General features: G+C 36.6%; 1 protein-coding gene across 1 annotated transcript in view; it reads left to right on the top strand.

Annotated features, from left to right (window-relative positions):
• LOC127164504 (zinc finger protein 665) overlaps positions 1-14,041 on the top strand; it is a 31,622-nt gene extending 17,581 nt beyond the window's left edge. The window contains exons 3-6 of the mRNA XM_051108471.1: positions 1,002-1,992; positions 4,803-4,879; positions 6,132-6,401; positions 11,127-14,041. Of these exons, the coding sequence (XP_050964428.1) occupies positions 1,002-1,992; positions 4,803-4,879; positions 6,132-6,401; positions 11,127-12,127 (2,339 nt within the window). The 3' untranslated portion in view covers positions 12,128-14,041. The remainder of the gene's footprint in view (positions 1-1,001; positions 1,993-4,802; positions 4,880-6,131; positions 6,402-11,126) is intronic.
• The last annotated feature ends 7,925 nt before the right edge of the window (positions 14,042-21,966 follow it).

Genomic DNA, 21,966 nt, shown 5'->3' with positions numbered 1-21,966 from the left:
CAAAGGAAACAGTTCTCGAAAACTGCTGCAACCAGTTCTTGAATCGAGATCCGCTGTAGCAGTATGTGCAAGTCTGCTGAGCTGAGAACTGCTGCAGTTTGAATATATAGTCGACAAAACTAGAAAGGTGAAGCTTCTCTCCAGTATGTTTAATAGGTTTCTACTGATTAACACAAACATTTACTTTGCACCCATTAAATCTAGGCAAATGTTTGCATCACGATCTATATACAATTATTTAGAAATTAAATAAGTTGTTCAAATATCATGCATTATTGATGAAACAAATAAGTGTTTAGTTTTATCAGTTTTACGATCCTTTGATTGTGTTTCCTATCTTTAAAAAAATATTGAAACACTGAAACAGTAATTATGTGTTAAACAAGTTTCCAACATCTTTTATTTTGTTACACTTTCTGATGTTCAACAAAGCACTTAAGAAAAATGCTTATTGTCCATCTGAGAAAATTACAGACATGCTCGGTATCAATAGCTCATTGGTTCCCAGTATCGAACGTGTCCGAAAGAAGCAGATCTCGCTTCAGTGTACTGGTGATTTAAGTAGATAACTTTAGAAAATAGTGCTGACTCAAGACGTAAACTGTTTTGAATGATTCAGTCTAATTTGGTGAACTGGATTGACCGATCACCTAAAAACAAGAGGTTAAAAAACACACATCACTATTGTTGACTACATTGTTCTTGTTAAATCCCAGTAACTGGTGTATTTTTGATCTCTCACTCCCATCCGGAGCAAATGTAAAACCACCTGATTTTGATTTGTGTTGGGAGCTGCGGGATCCCAATCCAGTGCTCTACTGTGTGTTTTTATAAGGGCTTGGATGACTGCCAGCTTATTGACAAGGTTCTATCATTACATTTTAGTTGTTTTAGTGGGTATAGAATCTAGTCGTTAAATTTGATGTTTCACTGTCTAAAAGCTTTCATGTCTTGGTGCCGTTAAACTGTTGATCACTTGTTTTTGTTTCTTTTCATCCTAGACCTGATGGCGTTGAAAGAGGAGAGTCAAGAACTGAATGTAATGGAAGAGTCAAAGCAGTATGACAAACATTGTGATTTTATGACTGAGGAAAAATCTTTTACGACTCCAAAAACAGAAACTAGATACCTTGAATTCCAGATGAGAGTTCACACTGGAGAGAAGCCTTACACTTGCAAACTGTGTGGAAACAGTTTTACACTAAAAGTAAATCTTAACCTTCACATGAGAACTCATGCTGGAGAGAAGCCATTCATGTGCGCTCATTGTGGAAAAAGTTTTAAACAGAAAAAGTACCTTAATGCCCACGTGACAATTCACACTGGAGAGAAACCTTACACTTGCAAACAGTGTGGGAAAAGCTACAAAAGAAATGAAAATCTTAAAATTCACATGAGAATTCACACTGGAGAAAAGCCTTACACCTGCAAACTGTGTGGGAAGAGCTTTACACAAAAAGAAAATCTTAGAATTCACACAGGAATTCACACCGGAGAGAAGCCATTCACATGCTCTCAGTGTGGAAGGAGTTTTAAACAGAAAAAGTACCTCAACGGCCACATGAAAATTCATACTGGAGAGAAGCCGTTTGTTTGTAATCAGTGTAAAAAGAGTTTCAGGTATAAAGCGCACCTTGATCTTCACATGAGGATTCACTCAGGAGAGAACTGTTTTATGTGTCACCAGTGTGGGAAGAATTTCTCACACAGAGGAAACTTTGAGAATCACATGCGAGTTCACACTGGAGAGAAACCGTTCACTTGCCATAATTGTGAAAAGAGTTTCACAAATAAAGGAAACCTTAAGATTCACATGAGAGTTCACACTGGAGAGAAACCTTACAAGTGTCTTCAGTGTGACATGAGTTTCACATATCACACAAACCTGAAACGGCACTTGCAAACTCATTCTGGAAAGGAAATCCAAACCTCATGTCACACTCAGGAAAATGGCAATTTCAGTAATCATCTGCGCATTGACTCTGAAGAAAGATAATTCAGTTGTGATCAGTCTAATTAAAACATCACATTAACACATCAATTTGAATGATTATGTAAATTATGTAAACAAGTTATTAATTACAATGCTATTTTGATGTAATATTTTTAATCAACTTTGTGTAGCCTATAAATTTATGTAAAATAAACAAAAACAATATATATTTTGCTTTTGCTGTTGTCCAATAAATACCCAGGTACATGTATGTCTACAAGATGTTTTGAAGAGCATTTCATCAGGAAAGCATCTGTACAAACATTGGATAAACATCTTTTAAAAAGCAGTTAATGTGCATTTTAAATCAAGTCTGTATGACATCTGATAGGAAACATCTTAGAGAAGTATTGCAGTCAGATTAAACATAAGTATTACCAGAGCTTCTCAGTGATTTTGGTCCCATCTGAATGTGCCATCTCAGTAATTATTACGAACAATGTCAGTAAAGATCCGGAAAAATGACCTCAGATAATGTTAGTCCCATGCGAATAGACCAGCTGTAAATATATACACACTGTAAATATTCCATCATTTGCTGTTTAAAAGTAGCGCTTAAATAAGCACTCATTTGCATTCTAGGCAGTGGGACAAGTCTGTGGCAAACCTCAAGGGGTTTTAAGCAAACCATTCAGATCAAAAAGAAGGCTACTCCATCCATTTTCTGTTCAAGTCATCCAGTTTAACACAACCTTTCAGAGAGATACAGTGAAGACATCTAATGAAGTCTGTACAGAAATGAAGAAAGTTTTTCCGCTGGCTTTTGGTAAATGCTACCAAACCCACTCTGTACTGCCATATGCTGTTTCAAGAGTCCTAATCTGGTCAGCAGCAGTTGGACTGCTCACCTTCATAAATCTGACTATGTCAGCAGCAGGCCCTCTCAAACTTGTCTCGTAACAGTCTCAGCACATTGCCACTTACCAATCATCTGAGCTGCTTGTTCCATCCAGGATTCATAATCCTCTACCCCAGGTAGAACAGGTTGCACTCCTGGTTTAAGAAGTGACTTCACATCACCCAATTATTCCCTTTCTGTTGTATCAGAAGCATTAGCTTCTCTTTAAAGGTGGCTTCTTGAGCCATTTAATCTATGAAATGATTTTGAAATTATTTTTTAAATTGAGGGAGAAAATATGATTGAAGTTTTTCGACATACCCTTACTGTCTTGAACCAGAATACACAGAGTTCAAGAAGAGAAAGGCAAGATGAGCGTTTGAGATTAAAAAGTATTTAAATTGTATTTTTTTAATGAAAATAACCGATCGTTTTGCTAGATAAGACCCTTCTTCCTCGGCTGGGATCATTTACAACCACATTTGGGATCGTTTGAAGCTGCATTTAAACTACATTTTGGAAGTTCAAAATCGGGGCACCATATCAGTCCATTATATGGAGAAAAATGCTGAAATGTTTTCCTCAAAAAACATAATTTCTTTACGACTGACAAAAGAAAGACATGAACATCTTGGATGACAAGAGGGTGAGTACATTATATGTGAATCCTTGTTTTGGAAGTGGACTTCTCCTTTAACAGGACTAACACAACACATTCCCCAGAATAAGGTGATGACACGTTCATTATTTCATGATGGGAATGATTGACTTTTTCATAAGACAATTGTTTGATTTCAAGAACACACAACTAAATCCTAATGCTATTTGTACTTGTAATATCCTGTGAGACAGCAGAATTATGTCTCTTCATTTTACAGATGCTGAACTCTGTAAACACAAGCTGGACCCAGTTAGGACAACAACACTCTTCTGAACTCAGAATGGTAAGCTGTTTGTTTTGTGAGAACGCCCTCTAGTGGTCACACTCCCAACTGACATTAACTTAATACTTTCCTACAGTATTCTTTAATATAATTGTTTAGTCTAAATATTTTTTAGCAGGGTATTTTTATGTTTTGTTTTGTATTTTACAAACATGTTACCCTAGTGTGTATATATTTCTGAATCCCTGTGATGGATCTCCCTCTGGAGTTACAGTGTTTCTAGTAAACTGGTTACTGCATCTTGTATTTAGACACAGAACAGTATTCACACTTAAGAATTAAGCTGTAATTTTTTATCAGTTAAAGAAAGTCAACATGTAAGTATTTATTCAATTAACTATTTTCCTTTCAACTGCACAAAGAGTGAATTCAATCAAATAAAAAATGCTCATATAAAAGTACATTACCACTGAAATCAATAGACAGATTTAAAAAAAAAAACATGTATTAAAGATTAATTAAATTAGGGAAATGTAAACCATATTTCATTACAATTTATAAGATTTTTTTTTACCATTTTTATTGATGTTTTCCACTTAAGAGTCAAAAATCAACTGTTTTAAACCATCATCAACGTATTCTGCAATCACAGTCTTTTAATAAAGTACACTATGACAAAACAAAGTTTAAATGTGATTTCATTTACTTCCTTTATATTCTGTGGAGAAACTGAGATGGAATAAGATAGTCCACATCACAATGAGTTTTAGTTAATCAATCTCTCTTCAACTACAAGCTTAATATTCAACTTCAGATGTTTAAATTCTTTATATTGAACTGTAAATTCTTCATGAGTTTGAATCCAGTTATTTTTAATATTAAGATCAATTTTATTTATCATTGAGAATATCACAAATGCTCAGTAGTTGGTGTTATAATTGCCTACATTTAAATATAAGCCAGAAGCTTTTGAAAAATATTGTGATATCGATAGCTTTCTGAATCTGTGGTGTATCGTTTGAATCAAACCTTTATCTGATCATTTGAATGTGTTTTCTGCATGTAAGTTTCTGTTTTGTGTGAACAGGACTTTTATTTTGGTGTGGCGGCGTGATGTCATAAGGCTGCGTCACACTCCTGCATCTGTGTTTCTGCTGAAGAAAGGTTTGTGTTTTTAATCCTTTGGAATGTTTAAATCAATACAACCCGTACAGACAGCCTTATAGAGAACATTACATTTTTTATTGTTATGCTATAAAAGCTAATAACAGTAATGAACACAGATTTTTTTTTTTTTTATTTAGTAAATCACATATAAGCACATACATATCTGAGATTCATCTGGTAATTGTTTGTCAAGATTTGTTTGTAAGGTTAGTATGTGTATTATTTATTAAGTTTTGTGCATCATCTGATTTAGAAGAAAGTTTCATGTTTAACTACAATACTTTATTTTAACCTGGAGGTTTGAGGTCTGTGCAGGTTGGTGTATAGTTTTGAGGTTGTGTTTATAGTTGTGACTAAATGATGAATTTTCTGAAAAGTTTGAAAGAAAAAATCCTGGCTTGCTTTGAAACCAGCTTGTGTGAAAAGCATAAATGGTTTGGTCAGTTAGGTCAAAATAGATGATCTGGGTGTGTGCTAATGTGTTGCTAGATTACTTTGTTGATGGGGTCTGGGTAACTACACACAGAAATTCCCACCTCTGTTAATAACAGAAACATAAACATTATGTTTGCAAATCTGACTCAATGCTTTGAGTTGTTGTATTTCATTCTAATGTTAGGAAATTCAAAAGTTTTTGTTTCTCATAAACTTGCACTCAAACGTTATTTAAACCAAGTAGCCATTTAATATTAATAAAATTGCTCATCTTCTTTAGTGGTAGAAGTTCAGAAACATTTAGCATCTGTTGATGTTTTTCATATGTTTTTTTAGTGACTTGCTGCCATGGATATTGAAATTTAGAAAATGATTTTTAATTTTAAATAGTGTGGTAATTCAGTATTTGTGAACACAACTATGTCTGTGAGGCCATAAGTTCCCAAAAACTACACAAGTATAAATAATTTTCTAGATCTGCCCCTGTGTGTAATGACAGCTTCTACAAATCAGCTGACTGTTTTCATGAAAGTGTAGTCTATTAAAGATAATCTACAAATCATGTATCATTTGATCAAATCAAATCATTTGATCTGCTTTTTTTTTGAGTGCTTTTGTCAAATCAGGTCATTTAAGTCCATTAACTCTCACTCTGACTAACTCCCTTACAAGTGTGCTGACTACTGAACTAGGGAGCTGAATGAAACGCACCCAGAGATGTAGTTTGCATTTATTTTTCTGTCTGTTAATTATTCTCATCTTAATCACATAGAAAAACTCCTGGTGAAGTGACTGAGATCCACGTGACACACTGTTATAAAGATGCCGTTTATTAAAGAGGAGAGTGAAGATGTGAAGATTGAAGAAACATTCAGAGTCAAACATGAAGATACTGAAGAACAACAAACAGAGACGCCACTTATTAAAGAGGAGGGTGAAGACGTGAGGACTGAAGAATTATTTCGTGTCAAATACGAAAATACAGATGAACAAACTAAGATGACGTTTATTAAAGAGGAGAGTGAAGACATGAAGATTGAAGAATCATCCAGAGTCAAACATGAAGATGCTGAGGAACAAACAGGTTGGTTTCAATCTCTAAGTTTTTCTTCAGTCATTCTGCATCATGCATCTCTTTATCCCTATTATTTGTCTCATTCGTGATTATGGGTAGTTGTAGTTACAGGACATTTTAGAATGGTATGGGTTTTTTTTTTGTAGTTGTCTAATACTCTTTAGATACACTGTTATTTGTAAATGCTACTGCTGTTTATTTCAGCTTTTGATATGTGGTTTTATCCTTACTAAATCTTTAGTTGCAAGAACTGCGAGTCCATTACAAAGACTAACCATGGCTGTACTACAGTGGCCAAATCAAATACAGAACCATATTTAGCGTGCCTGTAGATAATGGCTCGTGTCCACCGAGTGGTACGTTTCAGTACAGTACAGTTCAGTATGCAATTATTTCCGATTTCATTGTACCAAAACAACGTACCAAAAGGGTAGAGCTAAACTCATTGCAGAAGGTTGACTAGAATTGTCACTTGTGCGTGCTACAAGGGGATAAAGCGTCTTTCACTTGTTCCGCTATGCCAAGGATAGACAACATCAGTCCTGGAATGCCAATGACCTGCAGCATTAGTTCCAACTCTAATCAAACACAACTGAACAAGCTACTCAAGGTCTTCAGGATTACTTCGGCTATAGGCAGGTGAGTTTTTTTTTTCAGGTTTGGAGCTAAATTCTGCAGGACACCAGCACTCCATGGCCGATGCTGCATTCCTGCGCTATGCTGTTCATGTGTGTTGGGCTTATTTACATCAGAGTGGGCAAACACAATATATAAATATATCAGTGTATTTTACAATTTTATATTTTCACAGACACAATAGCCATTTCTCAGTGTGTGTTCTTGTCTGTTCTTGCATAAAACCTGCATAATTTTCAAAATATTACTGTTACTGTGTCAGGAAATGCAGTTTTAAAGTGCTCCTATTATGCCATTTTAAATGTTGCTAATATTGTTTTATGAGTCTCCTAAAACAGGTTTACATGTATGCAAGGTCAAAAAACACTTTAGTTTTCTCCAAAAATAGATTTAATTTGACCTCATTTCTAAATGATTTGTAAACGACTCATGTGAAGCAGTTCGAAGAATCAGTCTCTCTAAACCCCTCCTTTCCATGAGCCCTCACTGCTGTGATTGGTCACAGGGTGCAGTCCTTTATGATTGGTACAAATACAATCTTTGTAGATTCATCTTTTGGAAGTGAATATAGAACAAATTTTTCAACGTAAGATACAGCCCTAAACCACATGGAAATTTTACTGTTTGATTGCAAGTTGTCAAATGTGTTAATTTGTGACATATGGTAACAGAATAAGATTTGAATTCCTGACCACTCATTCAGGTGAGCAACATGACACACTGCATGAAAGGTCATATTTTGAAACATGACACACTGCATGAAAGGTCATATTTGAAAAGGCATAATAGGAGCAGTTTTTAAGGCAAGAATGTAGTTGTTTAAAACTCAAATCTGCAGTTTATTTATAAAGATAGCATCTGTTTGAAAATTTGCAATACCGATTTCAGAGCTCCACAAGGCACTCAGTCCTCGTGCCTGGAGCAGCCTTAGCTCAGCTAGTCCTTCTGACATTTGCCACTGGCTCTGATGTCTCTGCAGTGATTAAACGAGATACAATTCCTTTTGGGTATAATAACAAGCAATTGTTTGGTCTCATGAATCTATTATTTTTTTCCTGGTCATATCGTTTTGGCAAACAAGTACAAATTTATGTTTAATTTTATATATTTACTTTAAACTTTACCGTAGTACAGTGCTGACTTTGTAGCATACGTTTGACTGAATTGTTTGCTTTTGTTATTCTCTCTTATATGAGCCTCTTATACTTTGTACTTTTACTTTTATAATGGCTATTATTCTTCATTAAAACTGACATTTAACAAAAAGGCAGAGTTGTGCTTATTATGTTAATGTTTTATCATCGATCGCTTCTTTTATACACCACGCCCATCATGTAAGAAAACTGTTGGCATTGGAAACGCAAGCTGGAGTAGGGTGTTTGGTCCCGAATCGTACCGTACTGTACTCTACTGACCTGTACCGCTTGGTGGAAATGAGCCATAAAAGATCATGTGGATTAACACTACATAAAAGTTCAAAGAATAGTTTACACTGAATGTTCAAAGTATTTTGTAATTATTAAGTGTTGAAAGTTAAAGTGGAAGTAAATGCAGCCACATTCTAAATTAATTGTAAAGGTTTGATAGAACGGGCTGGAAGACCTGCCAAGAGAGCACTGCAATAGTCCAGTCTGGACAGAACAAGAGCTTGAACAAGGAGTTGTGAAGCATGTTCTGAAAGAAAAAGCCTGCTGAATAAAGCAAATCTGCAGGACCAGGCAGTTGTAGCAATGTGGTCTGAGAAAGTCAGCTGATCATCAGTCACAACTGCCCAAGCACAACAATGTTTCTGGCTGTTTTTGAAGGACTTATGGTTAATGTGCCAAACTGGATGGTGAAATTGTGATGAAATGATGGGTTTGATGGAACCACAAGCAGTTCTGTCTTGGCAAGGTTGAGTTGAAGGTTCTTCATCCAGCAAGAAATGTCTGTTAGACAAGCTGAGATGTGAGCAGCCATTGTCGGATCATCAGGATGGAATGAAATGTAGAATTGAGTGTCATCAGCATAGCAGTGATATGAAAAGCCATGTTTCTGAATGACAGAACCTAGTAATGCCATGTAGACAGAGAAAAGAAGTGGACCAAGAACTGAGACACCCCAGTAGTAAGATGTTGCGACTTGGATACCTCACCTCTCCAAAGTATCTTGAAGGACCCATCTGAGAGTTAAGATTCAAACCACTATAGTGCGGTTCCTAAGACGCTCTTTGCCATTAGGGCTGACAGGAGGATCTGGTGGTTAACTGTGTCAGAAACAGCAAACAGATCCAGCAAGGTAAGTATTGAAGATTTCCACTCTTACCAGTCTTAGGGCTTCAACAACTGAGAGCAAGGCAGTCTCAGTTGAATGTCCACTTCTGAAACCAAACTGGTTCCTGTCCAGGAGAACAGGCAAGCAGAGTGTGGAAGTCTTCCGCCTGAGGTTTATCTAGGTGGATGTTAAAGTCACCAAGCAAAACTAGAGGAGTACCATCATCAGGAAAGATGAAAGTAGCACATCTAATTCATCCAAGAAGTTACCTTGTGGTCTTGGGGGTCGATAAACAATTAGAAAATGGACTTTAAAAGGGAAGGTAATAGTGACTGAATGTGATTCAAAGGAGTTGATACTCAGAGAAGGTAAAGTAATACGTTTCCAATCATTAGAGATAAGCAGACCAGTACCTCTACCTTTTCCGGTGAGACACGGAGTGTGGGAAAATGATAAATTATTAGAAAGTGCTGCAGGTGTAGCAGTGTCCTCTGGTTTGATCCAGGTCTCTGTCAGGGCCATGAGGTTTAGTCTTGAATGACTAGCAATAGATGTAATGAAATCTACTTTGTTTACTGCAGACTGGCAATTCCAAAGACCAATAAAGAAAGTATAGTTTTAGCAGACATAGGCAAAGCCTGAAATCCATCCATCCATCACCAACTGCATATCTGGAGCCGGCTCCCCGGACACTTCCTCCAGCTTCTCCGGGGAAACCCCAAGGTGTTGCCAGGCAAGCTGAGAGACGTAGTCCCTCCAGCATGTCCTGGGTCTTCCCTGGGGCCTCCTGCCGGTGTGACAAACCCGGAATACCTCCCCAGGTAGATGTTCAGGAGGCATCTGGATCAGATATCTGAGCCACCTCAACTGGTTCCTCTTAATGTAAAGGAGTAGTGGCTGTACTCCAAGCTCCTCCCATTTGACAGTCACCCTATCTCTATGGGTTAGCCTTGCCACTCTGCGAAGGAAGCTCATTTCAGCTGCTTGTATGCAAGATCTTGTCTTTTAAGTCATGACCCAAAGCTCACGACCATTGGTGAGAGTAGGGAATGTAGATTGACTGGTATATTGAGAGCTTCGCCATTAGGCTCAGCTCCTTCTTTACCACAAAAGACCGGTACATCAACCACTTTGCTTAGGGCAAAAACTCTCCTCCAACCTGGAGAGGGCAAGCCACCCTTTTCTGGTTGAGCACCATGGCCTCGGAATTGGAGGTGCTGATTTTCATCCCCCACCACATTTCTCTCGACTGCAAATTGTTCCAGTACATGCTGAAGGTTCAGGCCCAAAAGAAAAACTAAATTGAATCTCACAGAAACAGATTAACTGTAACTTGCTTTATTAAGGAAATTCCAAATAAAATACAAGAGTCTTCCCCTTACTCATTAGCTTACTCATAAACTAAAGAAAACAGTTTCACAAATAAAAATGGCAACCCACATCCTACAGCTTCTGAAATAGCAAATTATTATTTAACCAGACAAAACTCTCGATTACAGAAAGGGTTAGAAAAAAAAAGTATTACCGTTTCAAACGTGTCTGAAAATTCCTATCTGGAGCAAATGTGAAACCGCTTGATCCCGATTTGTGTTGGGACCTGCAGGATCCCAATCCACTAATCTACTGTGGGTTTCTATAAGGGCTTTGATAACTACCAGCTTGAAAGTATTTGGGACATGTCCTAAAGAAAGCAAAGATTTGAAAATATTGACGAGGTTCTGAGAATACATTTTAGTTGTTTAGTCGGTATAGAATCTAGTGGTTGAATTTGATGTTTTACTGTCTAAAAGCTTGTCTTGGTGCTGTTAAACTGGTGTTCACTTGTTTTTGTTCTTTTTATCCTAGACCTGATGGCGCTGAAAGAGGAGAGTCAAGAACTGAATGAAATGGAAGAAAAAAATCATTATGACAAATGTCATGATTTCATGACTGGTGAAAATTGTTTTACTTACTTGCTGACTCAAAAAACAGAAAACCTTAAAGTCCAGATGAGAGTTCACACGGGAGAAGAGCCTTACACTTGCAAATTGTGTGGGAAGAGTTTCTCCCAAAAACTAAATCTAAACATTCACATGAGAATTCACACTGGAAAGAAGTCATTCATGTGCTCTCAGTGTGGAAAAAGTTTTAAACAGAAAAAGTACCTTAATGCCCACGTGACAATTCACACTGGAGAGAAACCTTACACCTGTAGAATGTGTGGGAAAAGCTACAAAAGGAATGAAAATCTTAAAATTCATATGAATGTTCACACTGGAGAGAAGCCTTACACCTGCAAACTATGTGGAAAGAGCTACAAAAGAAAAGAAAATCTTCAATTCCACATGAGTGTTCACACTGGAGAGAAGCCATACACCTCAAATCTGTGTGGGAAGAGCTTTACACAAAATGAAAATCTTACATTTCACAGAGGAATTCACATTGGAGAGAAGCCATTCACATGCTCTCAATGTGGAAAGAGTTTTAAACAGAAAAGGTACCTCAACGGCCACATGACAATTCACACTGGAGAGAAGCCGTTTGTTTGTGATCAGTGTGGAAAGAGTTTCAGGTGTAAAGGACACCGTGACCTCCACATGAGGAGTCACTCAGGAGAGAACTGTTTTATATGTCAGCTGTGTGGGAAGAGTTTCTCACACAGAGGAAACTTTGAGAATCACATTCGAGTTCACACTGGAGAGAAACCTTTCACCTGCCAAGAGTGTGGAAAGAGCTTCACCAATAAAGGAAACCTTAAGATTCACATGAGAGTTCACACTGGAGAGAAACCTTACAAGTGTCTTCAGTGTGACATGAGTTTCGCATATCACACAGACGTGAAACGGCACTTGCAAACTCATTCTTGAAAGAAAATCCAAACCTCATGTCACACTCAAGAATTTCAACAATCAACTGCACATTCACTCTGAAGAAAGACAGTTCAGTTGTGACAAGTCTAATCAAAACACTAACATATTCATATGAAAAAATCATGTGAATGTGAGAACCTGACTGTGTTCTTTAAGTAAACCTTTAAATAGATTGAAGATGTAGAGATTATTCTTACTGCCCTTCAGAAGCTACAGAAGATACTTACATATTTCCCACAAGACAAAATAAGTTATATCTACCCTGATCTTTAAATGTAAAAAGTTTCCCCCCCCCCCAGCTCTTAATGCATCAGTGAGCATTTGAATCTTCTGCAGTAGTTGCATATGAGTTCCTCAGTTGTCCTCAGTGTGAAAAATGCTCAAAAAACACCCACAAAATTAGTGGGACCTAAAGGATTTTTTTGAAGAACAGCAGGCAGTTTAACTTTTCAGGACAAACAAGGGACTCATGAACAACTATCACAAAAAACAAACAAAAAAGCAAAAAAGCTGTGGATCATTGAGGTACCAGCACAGTATTAAGAATCAAGTGTATGTAACCTTTTGAATGGGGTCATTTTTAAAAATTCAGCTATTCTATTCTCTTGTGGGCTATATGTAAACGTCTTTTATGTGAAATATCTTATTCAGGTCAGTAGTAAATAAACAATCACATGCATTTTGTATGACCCCTTATTTTGGTAAAATAATTAACATTTTGCAGGTTCTGCAAGGTGTTTGTAAACTTTTGACCTCAACTGTAGCCTTTGACAAAAATGTACCATTTTTTCCAGCTTTTTGTTTAAAATGTTGCTTTTTTATGAAACTCACCCACATTCAAGTGTGATTTCAAAAAAAGAATGTATAGTTCTACAATACAAAGTTTATTGTTGTTTAAAAGCAGAGGTCCAATTCTTTCATTTGATATGCTGTATGTTCAGATGTTGAGACAACAGAACATTCTGGGGGCCATGAAACTTTTGTGAAAATGGTCGTAAATGCCACCTCTGGCTGCTACAGAACAGTTAAAGGTGTATTTAAAGTATAAAATACCTAAAATGGAACATAGTAGTATTCTTTAAGATCATTTAAAGAAACTTTCAGCATTTAAATAACAGTCTGTGCAGAGTTTACCCAGCATAAAATGAGAAATTAGACATTGCATAACTCCAGCACTGAATGTAGCTCAAGTCCATGAATGGCAATGCAGTGTAAACAAATGCAATTGTAAGATTGCTGGCAAAAATGCAATTCTGATAATGGCATGAAGTCCCAAAGCAAAAAACATTGTCCACATAAGGGGAAAAAAAAAAAGCAGTCAACAAACAAGGTACAAAACAAAACAAAAAACATGAAAACATGTTTTGCAGCAAATCCAAACTCTTGTACCAAATGCAGTACATCTTCTGAATAAGATGTAGGAAATGTGAATATTTTAGTTTATGTTGAACTGAATGTTGTGTATTGTCAATTGTATTGTTGATTGTATGGCGAAGGCGTACAATTTTTGCGTAAAATTGGAATATCGCAAAAAATAAGTAGCGTATTTCTTCAGTAAAGGTTTCCATTTGGTGTCTTATTATGAGATATTCCAAAATGTGCATAAAAATATGTGGATGGAACAGAGCTGTTGATGTTTGCAGTGCAATATTTGACAGGGAGGGTAAAAAAAGAGTTATTTTCATCAGCATCCTGCCCACTTTGAATCAGACAGAGCTAAAGTAGTGCATTACATTTATTTGAATTAATTATTAATAGAGAGAGGGGAAATGCATCTGTGAATCACCTGTCTGTTCATTGTAATTTTCTATTAACAATGTGAGTTTAATTACTTAGCAACAAGGATGTAACATCACTTGTTAAGAAGACAAATGCAGTGATTTAGAGGTGAAGCAATATTATTAATAAAAGTCATGGGGCAGTATTGATAAGTTTTTATCATAATTTTATCACCATTTAACATCTTATGACTAACAAGTCAAAACTTTGTTGTTCTACCAACTTATTGATTTGATAGTAGTGTAGTCAGTTCTACAGAGACTGTTTCTGCTGAACAGTGAGGTCAAATAATAATTATAGTTTGATGTGGAAAAAATCGGACTGTGATTAAAACAGAAAAATCACAGAACAAGTGAACAATTTCTAAAACTCGGGCTGCTAAACAATAGATCGCTCTCACCTTTGGTGGATATTGTACATGAAAATTATCACTGCCTTACTGAAACCTGGTAAAACTAAAGGATTATTTCTTAAAGGGATAGTACACCCAAATATGAAAATTATTTAATTTCATTAATTACTCATCCTCCTTTTTTTTCCCAAACCCATTAGACCTTCGTTCATCTCAATCAAGAATCTTCTGAAGATTCACAGAGAGTTTCCTACAGGTAGAACTGGATATCAACCGTATTTTGGTGTCACATATTTTTAAGTTCACTAATATCATAAATGGCAATTCGTTTCAGATAGTCCATATAATATACAATATAATTATAACAATATATTTTTTTAAGTTAGAGAAAATCCCCATATTAATAATGAAACCATCCTATTTAAAAAAATGAAATCTTAATCATATCACTTAATAAAATATATTACTGTAATTACAGGATCTCCTTCAAGCAATGAAAGAAGCTTCTGTATTGTTAAAATGAATAGACTGTAATGACAGTATATTTACTGGACAAAACAGTTAAAACATTAAAATATTTATTAAAGCATCCAAACTTTGACAAAAAAATCTGCACATATAAATTCTCCTCCCCTTTCACATCTGTTGTAATAATGTTAATTTATATTTTACCTTTTGCAGTTTAAATAGACCATACATGTCATATATTTTAACAGGGCATCTTGCTTTATTAATATTTATTATGAATGTCTTAGATATCAAACTGTAACAACGTAAGGGCAGATCCATTTAGCGCAGCTGGTGTAATGCTTGAGTGGCCAAGAATATTCCAAGATACAGTAACTGTAATTATTGTACAAGTACATGAGGAAGTACTTGTAGATCACTGACAAGCTACACAAAAATCGCGCTCAAAATCGAATTCGATTTGGCGTAGCTTGTCAGTGCTTTACGGCTCTGTGTATTACTTGCCGCTCCAGCTGAACGCACGTGATGGAGCTTTACTACTAATCAAAGTACCGGCTTCATTGACTAAACGCGCCTCACATCGTGCGATTAATCGTTGCAGCCCTAGTCAACAGTACTCTGCTATATTAAGAACTTTGTCGACAATATCACTGTCAACAAATGCATATGGGTTTATCCCAACAAGAAGCCCTGGATGACTAGAAAGGTCAGAGCCCTCTCAAAAGACTGTAATGCTGCCTTTGGCTGTACTGTAGAAGGCTTTGTCTCCAGCGTTAAAACTAATCTAAAAAGAGCCATCAAGGGTGCAAAAGCAGAGTACAAAAGAGAAATTGAGGACCACTCTTCAAACTGTCCCTGTCAACAGCCACCATCCCCACCTGCCTGAAGTCAGCAACAATTATCCCAATGCCCAAGAAAACAGGTCTTAATGACTACCGCCCAGTTGCACTTACCCCAGTTATTACGAAGTGCTTCAAGAGACTAGTGCGTCAGTACATCAAAGCCAGCCTCTCAGACACCCTTGACCCTCGTCAATTCACATACAGAGCCAGTAGGTCTAAAGAAGACACAGTAACTGCCCAGCACACAGCATTGCTCCACCTAGAACACCAAGGCACCTATGTGAGGATGCTTTTCATTGACTATAGTTCACAATAGTTCACAGTTCATTAAGCACTTCCTGACCAATCACCCACAGATGGTTAGGCTAGGTCCCTATTCCTCCTCCATCTTAACACTAAGCACAGGTGTGCCACAAGAGTCCACTTCTCTATGTCCTTTATACTCTTGACTGCACGTTTACTAATGACGCAACCGTTGTTGGACTCATCTCAGGAGGAGACGAGACAGCTTAAATAACCTGGTCCTGAATGCTTCTACAACCAGAGAGCTCAACATTGACTTCCGAAAGCACAACTTGAACCACTGCACATGAGTGGGGTCTGCGTGGAGAGGGTTCCTTTGACTGAGATTCTGGCATCATTCCAGAAAGACCATCTTGACACTCAAAACTGTGCCACTGTTGTTGCAAGGTGGTCAAAATTCTCCACACTGCTTTTCGAGCTCTGTCAAAGACCTATTTTGCTTGGCACAGAACTCCATGGATTGAGTTTTTCGGAGAGCCTGTTGAAGATCATGGAGGGCCACAAAGAGCTTTTCAGGTTGGTATAAATAACTGGAGCATAAACACATGGATTCAGGTCAGACATGTTTATTAGGCAGTTTTTTCTTTATACTGGCAGGTATGATACTGGGGAGTTATGAATGTTTTAAAAAATCAAGATGTATCAAATTCCTTTTCTAAAAGGCTGCAAGCCTCAAAATAAAACTAATGTACATTTTATTTTGTGTGCTGCAGTTTGTTCCCTAAAGTTTTTGCTACATACTTTTGAACTTAATGCTAATGTTTACTTTACAATTTATACAACCAAGTTAAATATATTGTGACTTTTGTATACTAATGAATGGAAATTAAAATATACAATACATTTACTTCTACATCTCTTCTCACTTCTCTTTATTAGTTTACTTCTCTTAACAAAGTTAATGTTAATTTTCTTTCCATCAGGTTTTTAATGGTTGAGGTCCAGCTAGCACTTGGAATTTTTTAAGGAAAACAAGGCAGGTTTTTCCCCTACAACCAATCAGCCTCAGAACAGAATGATATTACACAGGAGGAAAACTTATTGTGTGATCCCTAATGCATGAAGGTCCAGGCATGAAAGCTCTTCATCCATTTGTACATGTGGAAAGGAAGGCCATCTGGAAAAGTTCAATTTTCAAGACTTTCCAGATGATGATGTGCAGTTAAAGCTTATCACTAACAATGACAAAATATCTAATTGTTTAGAATTAAACTGAAACCAAATATTTGGTACCCCAAAGATTGCTATAGTGGGACAAACTTCAGTTCTAAAAAACATATGACTCAAATTACACTGAAACCATGACATCTGTCTTCAATATTAGGAAGTATTTCTGATAATCGGGCCTTGGATAAATTAATTCTGTGTAGTATTTTGAATTGTATGAAGCCAAGACGTGCATAAATTGTACTAGAATGTATTCTGTCCAATGCACACTCTCTTCAAAACTTTCACCCAACTCCAACTCCCAAAGTGACTATTTAATGAAGGAATGGTACTAAATAATTTATGAAACCTGAATCATCAAAATTTGTTGCATATAAATTGACAAGAATCACAGGATTTTAAAATATAGTGTTCTATACATTTCAGAATTCATCTGGCTGTTTCTGTCCTGTGTCACATCATCACTAAACACCAGTAACCCAGTACCACTGGAAGCCATGCATGCTCATGCCGTCACACCGCTCCACCATGTTTCACAGATGATGTTGTATGCTTTGGATCATGAGCTGTTCCAAGCCTTCTCCATACTTTTTTCTTCCTGTCATTCTGGTACGGGTTGATCTTAATTTCAGCCGTCCAAAAAAATGCTTTTCCAGAAGTGGTCTGGCTTTTTTCAGTGTTATTTATCGAAGTCTAATCCGGTCTTGTTTGCACCTTGTGGTGAACCCTCTGTATTTGCTCTTGTGAAGTCTTCTCTTACTTGTAGACTTTGACAGTGACGTGGCTACCTCCTGGAGAGTGTTCTTCACTTGGCAGGATGTTGTGAAACAGTTTTTCTTTATTTCCTTATCCAATCATCCACCACTGTTGTCTTCTGTGTACCTCCAGGTCTTTTTATGTTGCTGAGCTCACCAGTGTGTTCTTTTTTCCCAGAATGTACCAAACTGTTGATTTGGCCACACCGAATGTTCCTGCTATCTCTCTGATGGATTTCTTTTGTTTTTAAAGCCTAACAATTGCCTGGTTTATTTGCATGCCGAGCTCCTCTGACTGCATGATGTGGGTTCAGAGCAAAAGCTTCCAAATGCAAATGGAACATTTAGAATCAACTCCAGACCTTTTACCTGCTTAATAGAAAAAAAAGAAAGAATAGCCCACACCTGTCCAAGAGAAAAAAGAGCTGTAATTCCTTTACCTTTCCTCCAATTTTGATGAGATTACCATCAAATAAAGCTCAGAGTGTGCACATATTCATATTATATAACTGTAACTTGAATATGTTTTGGTCAGCAGCTAAAATAAAAATTGTGCCTGTGTCCAATTATATATGGACATGAGTGTATATATATATGGGACAAAATGCAAAGAGGCAGAAGAGAATGAAGTACAAAACAAAAACAACGTTTGAAATGTTTTACTTTACATCTAATGAATAAAGAATACATGAAAGTTTCAGTTTTTTAAACAAGTTACAAAAAATGAACTTCTCAAAAAAATTGAATATTGTGAAAAAGTTTACTTTTTTGTACACACTCACATATATGAATCTTATATGAATTGTAACACTGTGTAGCTTTCACCCTATTTATTTATTTATTTATGTATTTATTTATTTTGGGTAACATGACCATGTTTTTTATATCCATAGATGTGTTGTAAATATCATTTATGTCATTCCTGTTAATAAAACTTTATCAGTTGTTTACTTCTATTCTATAAAGTTATAACAATCAAGACGTTGTATATTTAATAACACATGGCTAAAATAAACCTGTAACGAAGTGAGTGAGACGAGAGGCGAGCGGATCCACTTGCGAGCTTTTATTCATGGGACGAGACAGATACATGGTGGAAAACAGGCAGGGTCAAAGCAACAGCAAACAGGAATGTCAGAGGCGAGACCAGAGAATAATCCTTGAAAACGCGCAAGAGTCCAGTAGGCAGGCGGCGAACGTTCGAAAACGGGGGGAGCCAGGCGAGGGAACTAAACACAGGGAACTAGGAACTCGGGAACAAGGAAACTAGGGAACGCTAACAACAATAATAACACAACAACACAATACTCTGTGCCTTGCATGGGGAGAGACCTGGACTTTTATAGAGGCCTGATTGGTCACAGGTGTTGACGCAATCAGCGTGATGGGTGATGGGAATAGTAGTCCGGGGTGTAGTACAACAGTCAACGTGTAATGATAGGGTGAGAGTGACATCTGGTGGTGAGCGGACCGCAGGTCACTGACCAGATTCGTAACAAAACCATACAGAGTGGCTTAAGGCAAAACAGGAAACTCATGAATATTCATGTACGCTCCGCCTAGTGACACCAAATATATCAGACACAGAATATTTATATTGTGTAACACGCACATTATCTAGACGTCTCTGCGTTGAAGTTTGTCATGTGGCATGAGGAAAATTTTCCGGGATCTAGCAAACCATAACGGGCCACTGTCGTGAAACATAGAAGTGAAAGTAAATGTATTTACTTGATGTCGCCATTATAAACAGACACAATCGATGATTTACAAAACAGAATATATTTAAATCTTTAATACAATCGTTTATAAAAGCTAAAACAGGAATATGTGTGCAGCTCCCTGATGGGAATGAGAATCTGTATGTATGATATGTGTGTTTCATGAAGACTGCGATTCTTCCAAACTTTCTAGAGCATGTGTTCACGTGACTAACCTGATGTATTTGACTGACGGCAGCTCCTAATTTATTTCTCCTGCTCTCATTCAGCTGAAATATATATATGCAACATTATTTTTTAATGTAAGAACGTGCAAGGCTTTCGGTGTCATTTGATTCCAGTTATTCAGCTGTACAGAAAAAGTACGCTATGCTGCTTGATCTGACAATCTGTTATTTACCTAATTATTTTATTTAATTATTATAAGCATAGCCCTGGTGGTAGGTAGGTTTTGATGCTGGTTTAAGCTGGTCCTTAGCTGGTTTATGCTGGTCATGTTGCTGGTCAAGGACCAGCATCAATCAGCAAAGGACCAGCAAAAACCAGCAAAGGACCAGCTTAAACCAGCATCAAAACATACCTAACCAGCATCCCAGCATCAAAACATGCCTACCAGCATATGCTGTTTTTTTCTCCAGGGAGAAAACACTTATTTGCAGTTTGGTTATTATTTTAGTTATTTAACTGTAGCGGCTGATGCATCGAAGGTCTCACACACTGACAGAAAATAACTTACTTCCAAAATAAGGCAGATAACGGTGGTTTGTGATTGTTTGTCTTTCCATCTAGAGTCAGTGGAGATCAAACTGATCAGATCCATCATGGATGAACTCAAGCTGAATCTGGAGATGAAGATTTTTTAACAGGATGCAGGTACTTTGAGAAACACATTACATAATCTACTATGTTGTAGAAGAGATGACTGTCTACAGAAATAAAAGTGTTTTAGAGTTTAATATTTGTTGAAAACAACAATACCATAAAGCCCCCATAAGTGCTTTTCATTAAATATACTTTTTGAAGATCTTAAGATGATTGTCATCATTAAGAATTAAATCTGTTGATGAACAGGATGAACTTTAATCTTTCTCTGCTTTAGTTCAGTTCATCAGAAGAGATCAGAAGCAGAGTCCAGCTGTGTGTCTATGAAGAGTGATGTGTCTATGAATCCACCAATGACGTTTAACAGTGGAAACACACAGCATGATCTCAGGTTTTAACATTTCAACAACCTTTAAATATTGTTATATACAGGGCTGCCAACTTTGGAGTTGAATTTAACTGTAAAATGTACAAAATTTTCTCAGCTGTCCGGTCTGCTCGAAACGGCCTACTAGCTCGATAGCCGCATCTGGGATGTTAGGATTCAGCCAGGTTTCAGTGAAAAAGGAAGCAGGAAACACAACTGCTCAATCTATTCAAGTGGATCCTCAGCTCACTGATAATAATAAATAATAATAATAATATGTTAATTTATATAAATTAAGAAATTAATTATTAATATGAATACCATTAATAATTAATTATTAAATGAATAACAAAACTAAGAGTATTGTGTACATTTTACAGTTAAATTAGTCTATCTGGTGCACTTTGACATTTCAAAATGAAGAGCTCCAATACAGATTCAATGTGCAAACTAAAAAAAAAGGAAAAGGCTAGTGAATTGACCTGATTTTGAGGTTTTAGATGTGAGATAGTGTCTCAGTCTAAATTACACTCACACTAGTGAATTTGGAAACCAAACAAATTAGAATATAATGATGATAATAATAATAGTTTTATATTATTATTCCTATCACAGTAATATTGGGAAACAATTCTGTAAAATAAATGAAAATGAGTATTTTACAAATATATTTTTTAACCTTTGTCACACCCATAGACAGTTCGTTGTGTTTTTATTCCTCATGTGCTCCCTGTGACTCCTTCTTGTGGCCTTATATGGTCATGTTCCTGTCCTCGTTTTGTCTAATTAGTCATTACCTGTGATAATTAATTATCTAGAGTTTATAAGCCCCAGTCTGGGCATTGTATCTCTGTCTGCTGTTAATGTCTTCCTGCATGTCTACCCTGTGTGTGCGCGCACGCCTGTCCTGGGTTTGCTTGTGTTTCTTTCATTAAAAGACTTTTATAACGTTTCTACATCTCTACACTCCTTTTTTTCCTTTGCCTTTGTTAAAAGCGTGACAACCTTATTCTACAGTAGGGAAATTACAATACTTTTGTTCTATTTTCTACACTTGCAAGCAGGGCCTAAAACTTCTAGATCTGCCATTTTTTCCTGGCCATTAAAATGTTTCTGCAGTTGCTGCTGCTACAACAACTAAACATATTTAATAAAAATAAATAGAAAATTAGAACCAAACAATGCATTTTAAACAAGATACAAACAAAGATGCTACACACATGTAGCATTAGCAGTTATTTTTATTTTAATTTAGATTCA

The sequence above is a fragment of the Labeo rohita genome, chromosome 4, assembly GCF_022985175.1.
Source record: "Labeo rohita strain BAU-BD-2019 chromosome 4, IGBB_LRoh.1.0, whole genome shotgun sequence".
Taxonomy (NCBI): domain Eukaryota; kingdom Metazoa; phylum Chordata; class Actinopteri; order Cypriniformes; family Cyprinidae; genus Labeo; species Labeo rohita.
Note: the sequence above shows the minus strand (reverse complement) of the source record. Positions and strands in the feature narration are given on the sequence as shown.